The 11,263-nt window shown below is 37.2% G+C and overlaps 1 protein-coding gene across 1 annotated transcript; it reads right to left on the bottom strand.

The window, feature by feature from the left end:
• Positions 1-3,119: 3,119 nt before the first annotated feature.
• On the bottom strand, positions 3,120-8,756 carry adora1b (adenosine A1 receptor b). The gene is made up of 2 exons (XM_026996937.2): positions 7,532-8,756; positions 3,120-4,430 (listed from the first exon to the last, which is right to left on the bottom strand). Exons 1-2 carry the CDS (start codon positions 7,870-7,872, stop codon positions 3,761-3,763), a joined length of 1,011 nt encoding a protein of 336 aa, XP_026852738.2. The 5' UTR covers positions 7,873-8,756; the 3' UTR covers positions 3,120-3,760.
• Positions 8,757-11,263: the final 2,507 nt, after the last annotated feature.

Below are 11,263 nucleotides of genomic sequence, written 5' to 3'. Positions count from 1 at the left end.
TTATATATGCAACCAGGTAACTCGGGTTTACTCCTTTGTGCTCTATTGGCCTGTTGTTTCCATTAGGAATTACTTGACGTTTTTGTTGTAGGGTGCTATTCTCTGCTTATCCACTAGAGGGCAATAAAACGCATTTATTCTGAATGAGCCACACTTGACCAATTCGTCAACTAAATGAAATGTGGGTCATGCAAATTTCGCACGTCTGCCTTTCTTGACTTTACACTGGGCGTTTCTGAAATGGCTGTCAAACACAATAGACTTCCTCCGCAACTAGTATTTAATAAGTTATTAAGAGCATGCAGCAGATAGAAGATTTCAGTAAATAGAGGATATTGGTAAAATAAAACCTAAATAAGAGAAAAAAGGAATAGACCAGTGCCAAACCCCAAAAGCCTGTTTTATTTAGCAATCAGAGTAGTTAAAATTTTTTAGGTGCTTTTGTCAAATGCTTGGTTTTAGAGTTAAAGAGTTAATTAATAATTATGCCCTGTGGAAGTTTGTGAGAAGCAGTTTATTTGGGCCTTTCTGAAACTATAAAATCAAGCATTGTACAAGAACCACCTATACCTCAGTTGAATTTCTATCAGTTTACATACTCTCTCTCAGACATATCAAACATCATTTCAAACTGGACTTCCATCGCTAAGCCCAGATCTTTCTCAGGACCAAATCAGTTACATCTACCACTCAATCACTTAGAAGCATATCTTTCAGAAATTAAACTCTGGATGAAACACAACTTTCTTATGTTAAATAGCAACAAGACCGAGCTTATCATAGGCTCAAAATCAATCCTGAGTAAAACTGGTTCTTTCACTCTAACCACTGATGATATAGCTATGTCCCCTTCCCCTGGTTAGAAACCTGGGTGTTATCCTCAGTGCAATTCTTTCATTTGTACATTGTACATTGTGTATATAATCATAATATACATATATTGTACATACATTGTTAATATATTTTGTACATACATAGAAAATATATATTTATCTGTATATATATTTTTTTTCTCTATGCACCCCTGGTTCTCTTCCTCAGTTTGGACAGAGCACTCTCCACCATTTCACTGCGTGTTATACTGTGTATGACTATGTATGTGACGAATAAACCGAACTTGAACTTGAACTTGGCACCCATGTTCATGCTACTGTTAAGATGTACTTCTTTCACCTGTAATATTACTAAAATCCAAAATCCGTCTGCTAATAAATCTCTCATTCATGCTTTCATCTCTAGCCTCTCAGACTACTGAAACACTGTCCTTGCAGGCATTAGCCCTTCTCTCCTTCACAAGCTTCAGATGGGTCAGAAATCTGCTGCCTGTCTTCTCATTCAATCCCAGGTACACCAGCACATTACACCCATCCTCCAGGATTTTCACTGGCTTCCTGTTAAGTACCACATTCATTTCAAATCTTCCTTTTCAAATACAAAGCTCTCCATCGTCCAACACCTAAACTATCTGATCTTCTTGACTACAAACCCAATCGCTCTATCAGATCTTCTTCTGCCGGGCTCCTTACTGTTCTACACCCAACCTTCATAGCTTTGTTGATCAGGCATTATTATTATTATTATTATTTTAACATCATCATCATTACCATCACCATTGGAGCATTACCTTATGTCTTAGCAGTGTCTCAAGAAAGCAGAGATGCTTAAACGCATGCAGAGGAATAAGGATAAAAGGCACAAATAAAGTGAAAACCAGAAACAGACTTAGTTCATTATTTCCATTTACTCAGAAATAATGAAATAAGAAATAATGTACAATTGTACTGATTGCAATCCCACAGTTGTTTACCAACAATTATGTACATACTGTACTTTATACTGGTGTGATTCCTTCATTCACACTGTATTTGGGCAGAGAGCTAATGAAACATAATAAAGTGAGGAACACTAGCAAACACTGAGTCAAGTATAAAAAAAAAATGGTATGTTAAAAAAAATTCCTAGTTATGATTTCACTTTATTTTTTTATGGTTGATGCATCTTCATAAGTGCATTACTGACAAGCTTTAGTCAGAGAGGACATAAATATCTTGGTGACTTTGTCCAAGTCTTGGTGTGTTTCATAGAGAAAGCTTTGTTTTCAACATGGCTACATGTTGGCTACTATACTGAAAAAGCTTACAATGCCTCCAGAATACATGGCTCCAGTATTCATTTGAATGTTATAGCAAAGGGGATATTAAATTAGAGAAAATGTATAACTGAATATTACTGTTTTGGATTATATAATTATTTAACGTTTGAACCCTGAATACAACATAAATTATACAGCAGTTACAAAAAAAGTCAAATGGGCTAGTTGATGTCCTGTGGAGACAAGAGCTGAATAAACATGAATTAAGTGATCATTTCCTGAAGTCATCCAGCACTACTTACTTGCATGCATTGCTCCTCCCTTACAAACACAGAGCTGAAAGGCAAAATCTGGATGTAAAAACCTGTTTCTGGTGCCTGTATAAAATGTTTGGGAAATGTCTGTGTGCGTTTGCATGGCCTTAATTTTGCCTATTAGAAATGCTACACTATAATGGCCTATAATGCTATTAATCAATGTCAGACTATATAAATGTATTGTTCCATTAGTGCAATTCTTAAGCAATGTCATAACTATAAATACTTCATTGTATGTAGTAGGCAAATGAATAAATGAAGTACATCATTGGTGAGTAGTTATTGTGGAAACCAAATTTGTATTTTTATGTGATTAATGAGCAGCCCTTTTATTTTTATATATATATATATATATATATATATATATATATTGTATAGTGTGCATTGTCTTTAACATTCCTAACATATCCTCATTAAAACTGCATTTTGAAGTTAGTATCAAATAAATGCTTGAAATTAACTACTATTAATGTATATTGTACACATTCAAAGTTACTCATTTAAGTGTGTTCTGATAAATAAAAAATCATGATGACTATAAATAATATTTTATAATGAGATGATGCACCATCATGATTGCACACTTTGGATAGCAGAGTGGTGCAAAGAATACTGTTTTTCATATTTGTATGATACCTGTGGACTAGTTAGAAAGAACTACTTTGATCACTGAGTAAAGAATTATTTAAAAATGTCTTGTACACCACATATCTGTTTGCCACTATAAATGATTTAATTCCATATTCTAGCCTCCCCCTCTTGTCCCAGTGGAGTTATAATGTTTCATAATAAGTTACAATGGGAGCAGACTCTGACAACAGCACACTCTGAGCATGTATACATCTACAAGATCCTGATTACTGGTAAAAATCAGTTTGTCAATAAGTGAACTGAAGTGTTCACATGCACAATAATAATAATGTGATTATGTAAAAAAGGACAAAAAAGCATATGAAAAACAAACAAACAAACAAATTGCTATATGGGATCAGTGAAATCGGGGGAATTCTCTACAATGGACCTGATCTTAAAACCTTGTCCTCTTTGCCCGGCTGCAGAACAAGAGAGCCCATATTCCACTTACACTGACATAAAAAAAAAAAAATAGAAATCTGATAAAGCTGTTCATTTGCCCAGATTAATTAATTAATTAATCTGGGTTTTGCTTTGTGCGATGTAGAGCCGAACACTGATAAACGTTTACGTGACATTTTACATAGGAGTCTTATTTCCCTTTGCAGGGGTAAATGCACTCAGTGGCATTTGCAGTAAAGCACTGAATTACATTCAAAATAGACATGATTTATAGAAGCAAGCATTTCAGTTTGCTCAGAAAGTCCCCTGGATCCAGTCAAATGTTGTGCTCCAGCGGAGTACCAGGACAGAAGTGATCTTTGTCTAGTCTCTCACTCATCTGTGTGTCGATCGGAGGAGCCTCCTTACAGCAGAAGTATTGCTTCCAGAGCCGCTGGAACGCCGTGCGGAACTTCTTGATGCGGAATGCATACACGATGGGGTTGACGGCGGAGTTGCCGTGGGTGAGCAGGATGGCGATGTAGAGAAGGAACATGGGCTTCTCGCAACCAGGGCTGAAGAGTGTGATGCAGTTCAGGATGTGCAGTGGGAGCCAGCTGGCGGCAAACAACACAAGCACAAGCGCAAGCGACTTGGCTAGCTTCAGCTCCTTGTTGTAGTACTTGCTGGGGTCGCCATGGCCCACACCGACCTTCTTGTTCAGTTGCTTGTGAATCATGTAGAAGATTTCTGTGTAGATGGCAAGCATGAGGAGAAGGGGCGGCAGCACCCAGCTGAAGAAGTTGAAGTAGACCATGTACTCCATGCTGATGACATTCTCGAACTGGCAGGTGATGACCAAGGTTGGGCTGAGAGAGCCGTTCCTCTGCTGCAGATTGTGCAAGTTGTTCCAGCCCAGCATGGGCGTTAGGCCCACTATGAAGGCCACAGCCCAGCACATGACCACTGCAAAGCCAGCTCGTTTTGGAGTGACCACTCGCCTGTAACTGAAACAAAGATATTTATGTTATTTACACTTTCTGGTCATCGGTGAGAATTCAGGATTCAGTAATATTTTGAAAAGCACATGTTGCTATACTGAAATGTTGACATTTTTAGACCCAGACATTTGATTTATGTCAAGTGTTTGCATACATTCATCACCCTGTAAGCAAATGCAATGTGCTATTATTTATCCAAATCTATCAATAGGATCAGCTACAACTGTTGCTGACAGAACTACTAATAGTTTGTAGGGTGCTAATGTAATATGATCCAGTTGAGGAGGCTCCTGCCCAGGGCAAAGTAGCTTCCCTTTCTCAGCCATTATTTTACTAGAATCTTTTCCCTGTTCAATCCAGAGCTCTGTCATCCAGACGATTACTTTGATCACACATATACTTCACCAAACAGAGCTGTCCGTAGGCAGAGATGTCCTCCCCAAGATGGATGCTATTACTAGACTATTTTCTTTTTCCACTCCATGTGTATCTTCAGGTAATTGGATCTACAACAAAGTTACCTGCCTTTTATTGACCTCTTTAACTATTCCAAATGAACTCCTGATCTAATTCAATTAGAAGATAAATTACTTTGGAAAATATGGAGAGACTAGCATATGCTAACACTGCTAAACTCTTCAAAATATCTTTTTTTTTAAAGCAGGCTGTCAGAACCATGCACCAATAAGTAGTTCTCAAACCTTCAAGATTAATGTGGATTTCAATATGTCAGGTGGGGAAGGTAGTTATCTAACTGCACAGTAAGCAACATTTTCACTAACAGACCTGATTTTCATAGCTGACTTCCCAAAGTATCAGAATAGCAAAAAACTTCCAGAGCTTGTCTAGTCAAACTGAAAAAAAGATGGAATTTATTCTTCTCATGCCTGCTGCATGATTATATTTATTTCACAATCCTTTATTTACTTCTCATTACTATATGATGTTAGTTACCTGCATGTAACATATATTTTTATTAATTCTTTATCAGTTCATGAAAGAACATTTTGTCAAATTACAGCTATTTCTAAATGTAAATTAGGACTAGAAAAATATCTTAAATTTCCCAAAATATTCTTGAGTCAGTGTGAGAATAAGTATTCTCTCAAAATGTGTAGTCTCTTTATGATTCACCAGTTACCTGGAGGGTTCGAGAGTCTTAGTCACGTCATATTTTGTTTATTCGATGTATTTTCTTAATTTCTACATTTAGTTGATACACACTGGTTCAGCATTCCAGTTGATATCTTGTCACTGAATGCTTTATACAAGGCTTTCTAATTGCTAAATGACATTATTAAGAGCTTCCATTGTGCACACTGAAATGTTACCCTCCTCCTGACCCTTTACAGGCAAGCGTTAGCAGTTATATGGCATAATTATTATATTATTTGATATGGTAAACAAATATTACTATCCCAATGAACTGTACAAAACCTTTATATTTTAATGATGCACAATAAAAGGTGGTGTCATTAATTAATAATTAGCATTATATTACTCATCTGTCCTGATTTTCCAAATTCATCTTTCATGTGTTGTCATGTATTATTCTAGAACAATTATATTTGTATGTGTAAATATATTTTAATAATAATTTAAATGCTGTTTCATCCTAACATGATTTATTCATCACAGCAAAATAACTGCTCAAACAAAATAATCACATCTGGAGCCCAAAAGGTCTATACCTTTTAAGCCTCAGAAACCCACTGCTTTTCTGCTGTTCAGAAAAGTTTTAGATTTTGTGAAAACATTCCTACAATGGGGTACTTATGTTAAAATTTCACTACTAGTAGTCCATGTAAAGTCCAAAAGCAACAGCAATTGCAATTCTGAGAGTCTTGTTCAGGAGGCAGCCATTTTGTTCTGCTTCAAATGCTGGGAGTTTTGCCCTTTGGGAGTGGGGGTAGGTAATATCTCATTCTTTTATTTATTTATTTATTTACTTACTTATTTACTTATTTATTTATTTAGGGGGCAGACCTTTTGATGATTTTGACAGACCTTTTGATGATGTATGAGATTTGATTGGTTGGCTGAGACCACGAGATCTGTCCCAAATGCATGCATCTCACTGGGAGCTATACAGCATATTTTCGATCTAAAGGTTATCTCTGGCATTCACACTATTAGAATGGTGCCACTGACAATTTGGCAGGAAGAATATATTAATAATGTTCATATGGCATTAAATTCATGTCTGTCTCCTTTTTTTGCTTACTTGCGTGGTTTGTGTGCATTGTCCTAAATGGATCACACTGACTAGAATTATGGAACACAGAAAAAAAGTAACTTTGTGTACACCATAGACAGCTCTATGCACCATAGACAGATACATACACCATTGATAGATGTACACATTATAGATAGATGCTTACACCATAGATACTTTCCTTTATTTTCGTTCTCTTTTTTGTGCTCCTAATTGTCCTGCAGCTCATTGGTATTAAGTCAGAAGTCTACTGCTTCACTATCCAGGGAGTCATACCAAGACCACTCCAGCTCCAAGTACAGAGCCCTAATCTGCTATCCTACTGTTTCTCTCTCTCTCTATCTCTCTCTCTCTCTCTCTCCTCTCTCTCTCTCTCTCTCTCTCTCTCTCCTCTCTCTCTCTCTCTCTCTCTCTCTCTCTCTCTCTCTCCTAGCAAATCAAGAACAAAGGGCACCTTTATAGGTACAACTGTTAATATCACTGCTCTGATTCATTATCCGTTTGTAATGCCATTTTTACATTTTTCTTTAGTATAGGTCTACGTCATTTGAGTGTCACAGTGCTTCCATCTACATATGCTTTAATAGTCTACAGTATATAGGAAGATTAAATAATTCATTTCATAGTAAAACTATGTAGGTAGGTATAACATGTAAGATAATGCAAATGCACCCAGCCGCACTAAAAACCTTAGTCTGCACTGATCATTTGTGAATGAACCAACGATGCACAACCGAAACACTTGCAGGTAACCTATATATTTGTTCGGGTTCCCACTGCATGTTTCATCATAGCCGTCAGCGCAGTGAATGTCGCCACTATAAAATCTGAAATCCTGTAACTTTTCATGCACTACAGAAACACCTCCAGCACAGAAGGGTAGTAATTTTACCTGGTTGGAATCTTGACTCTAAGGTACCGGTCAATAGCAATAGCCAGCAGGGCGAGAATAGAACTCTGGGTCAAAACCAACACTGTGCACGCGACCAGTAGGCAGCTGTAAAAGTGAGTTTGAAGTCCGATACTGATAGTTATCGCCAAGGGAATAACGAGCGCTCCCACCGCGATGTCGGCTACTGCCAGAGAGACAATGAAACAAAATGTTGTATCTCTCAAAGACTTGTTAATTTTCACCGCCCAAACCACCATCACATTTCCTATTACCGATGACACGGCAATCAACACTTCCATGCCCATGTAGAGGGCTTGAGCAGGGGAGAGAGCTTCGGGCATTCTCGTAGTCCTTAGCGCAATAAAAAAAAGGTTCAAAGGGATAATGGATTTCGGAAGAAAGTGACGTTAAATTATTTGGTTGTAGTCCTCCCATTAAATAAAACGCTTGTCATAAGTAGGCTACTATGTTTTCCCGTACAGCAAGCAGTATTTAAGCTTATTTACGCGCATGTTATATGAGTGAAAACAGCCAATAAAGAGTAAAATACATCATAGAAGATAAATATCGGCTTTTGTGGGTTATCTTAGAATGGGAATATTGGCTGGCTTTTGTACGTTATCCTCGGGTAATACAAAAGCGCCTCTTCAGATCCACCTGCGCTTGTGCAGAACCTCCTACTGCTCACATGTCTTCATCCGAACAAAAGAATTCGGTATCGTCTTCATTTGTCACCTACAGTGATCGTGTAATCCCTCGTATATCCAAAATATCAAAAAATAGGTGAAACTGCGCTTCATGTCTGCGTTAGAAAGACAAAACAAAATCCATCCAGAACTGGTAGGTCTGGTGCTATTCTGATAGTCCTGAGAGTATACTGGCTACGCGGGGTTCCAAAATAGCCCTCGTATATGTTTCCATCCAGTTACGTTGTTTTAAATTAAAACTGCTATAGCACACCACTTCTGTTAATCAAAATATCACCAAACTGCAGGAGTTTCGTTGTAAGTGTTAAGTATTAGTTCCATTTTCTTTTCTGAAGGGCATGGGGGAAAAGGCGACACCGTCCCGAACGCGGCTTACTGTCTGCGCATTTGAAAAAATGAATTTTGTAAAAATATACCTCAGTGTCTTCACCCTGTGGTTTGAAATACTCCAAAGGTTTATCCTTCCTCAAGCAATATTAGCGAACAGAACGTTGCGCAAAATAAGGTGTATGAGGTCGGCCGTGTCTATATGTACTGTAATATTAGTGCACTGCACTGAACTCATTCTGAGAGACTGGGTGTAGCTGATGACAGCGCTCGTTGTTGTAAGGACATTAACAGTGCATTAAGTACCTTTTTTTTTTATAACAAGGTGTGTAAGGTAGCTTATCTAACAGTTTTCAGGTCAAATAAAACAAATCAATTTCACAGGAATGCTAAATATGATTTCACAATTAAATACACAAATTAAAAGAGGCCTACTTTCGGTCTTGATGTTGCTTAAGTCGTACATATGAGTTCTAAAAGTAACTGAATTACCAAATGTATGAGCACAATTATATGAGTGTAAAGTAATTCAGTGTTGGTCTAATGTGGTATGAAATTTAGTTTTTGGTTTCTATAAAATATAATCAAAATGTATTGTAAGGGCCTCTTTTAGATGTACAGAGCAGATCATAACTCATGGTGTTGTCCCAGCTTCAGCAAAAGGACAGAACTCAGCATTGGCGATTCTGCCTGTTCTGCTGTTGTGAGCAGAAATTTAAGTGTTGCACAGTAATCAGCAAGAAAGTAGGTTGCATGTATATGTCCAAAGCATGGTAATACTAATGCTCTTTGCATTTAACAAGCATTTAAAAAGGAGACAAGTATGTCAGAAAAAAATTGGGTTATACAGTAGAAGACTGTATGTAATATGACTGTTACGTTTTGATGTTGAGGCAATGGAACACTTTTATGTCCCTTAGATTGGTGTTCATTTGTAATGCGGCAGTGTCAAGGACTTTTTTGGGCAATGTCTGTCAGCTCAAGCTAGAAGTTTGTGTCAGAGCTCAAAAATAAGGGGGAGAGTCTTGCCCGTGTTGATACAGGTGCCATGAGAGATTTATGGGGATTTTGTGAAGAGAAGGCACAATGCCTGTCTGACTTCCATAACACAGACCACTGGAATTTCACTTGCAGGCTGTGTAGATGGCTCTAGAGACTGGTTTTAATCCCTGAACTCTCGAGATGAATATACCCAAAATCTTAATTGTAAGATTCAAAGGGAGATGTTTTGTTTGGTTTCAGTATGATTAGGCCAAGGAAATGTATTCTTACATAAATCCTACTGAGGAATGTATATATTGTCACCCAAAATCACAGTTTAAAGTAGTTAAAAAAAAAAAAAAAAACAACAAAAAAAACAACCAGATCCTACTTTAAAATAACATACATGAAGCTGAAAGCTGTGGCAGGGGCAGGAGCTGAGGTATTTCAAAAGGGCACTTTGTGGAGGCTCTTCCAATGGTACTTAAAAAAACCTAATCATACATTAACACCAGATGGTTGCAAATAGCATAGTTAGCTATACATGAATGCTTTGGCCAAATTTGAGCAGTTCACTAACTTATTATGTTGAAATGCCAAGTCAGTCTTTGATAAGTTTATACTCTTAAATCAGATGAAAGCTAAAAGTATCTTTTAAAACTCTTGTCAAACACTTTTTTAGAGCCCTTTTATGTGCACTATTAATTTTAAGATAAGAGGGAAGGGGACACACAAGTGTCTCTTGTGCACACTGCTACCTGTGCTCACAAATAATATAATTCTAATATTATTTTATTAATCTTATTATTTTATGAAATTATGATATACTTGGTTCTACATTTAGACTCTGTAGGCTTTAAGATATTATTTAAGGTCTATTTGAATTTTCAGTCAGTGGTGCTAGAACATAGTTGATCCTAGTTGCTTGAGTTTCTTGTGCATGCACAAAAGTGCAGAGTCCTAACCTGCAGCACTAGTCTCAGCATGGGTGTGTGGGTGTTTGGGAAGGAGCTCCAGACAGTTCCTTCCTCTCAGACAAAGACACAGTCAGGTACCAGGACACCTGACTAAAGATATGTTACAACAGTAAGAGGAAGCGAATAATGTAGACAGACAATGGAAAAATGTTTCTTAAAATAATCCAGATTGTGGATCATTTACCTGTTTACCTACTTGATGAAGGAGTCTGGGGCATTAAGCATTCAGAATTATAGTGGGTAGAGAATAAACTGTCTAGGTATTTATTATGGCAGGGTGATTCTCATATTTGTGTAAAATGGCAGGTTTTTTATTGGGCTGAAGGGAATGTGTGTGCTATGACCATGTCTGACAATTAGGCAACGGAATTATAGTTATACTCCTTTAGATCAACTACTTGCAATCACTTGCAAAAATTAGATCATATGGCACAATACCAAATGGGTTACTTCTGATTCTTTCTCAAAATATCCCCAAGTGTAAACGTAAATTTTAATTTCTGTTCATTTGGCTTCAAGTGAAACACCTCTGTCTACTACTGGGACATTTTTCATTGAGGTATAATAAATTTTGGCTGAAATCATGCACATTTTGGCTGAAATCTCTCTTTTACCATGTCAAATCTCAGGTACTTCTGTGTTTTAAAATACTGCAAGGCACATCACAATCACAAGATTTATCACCACAAACTGCAATATGGTACTTTGTCCATTCATCTCATGCATCCCTAGTATGATGT

This window comes from Electrophorus electricus, chromosome 23, assembly GCF_013358815.1.
Source record: "Electrophorus electricus isolate fEleEle1 chromosome 23, fEleEle1.pri, whole genome shotgun sequence".
Lineage (NCBI taxonomy): Eukaryota > Metazoa > Chordata > Actinopteri > Gymnotiformes > Gymnotidae > Electrophorus > Electrophorus electricus.
The sequence above is the reverse complement of the archived record's forward strand: the minus strand, read 5'-3'. Positions and strand labels throughout refer to the sequence as shown.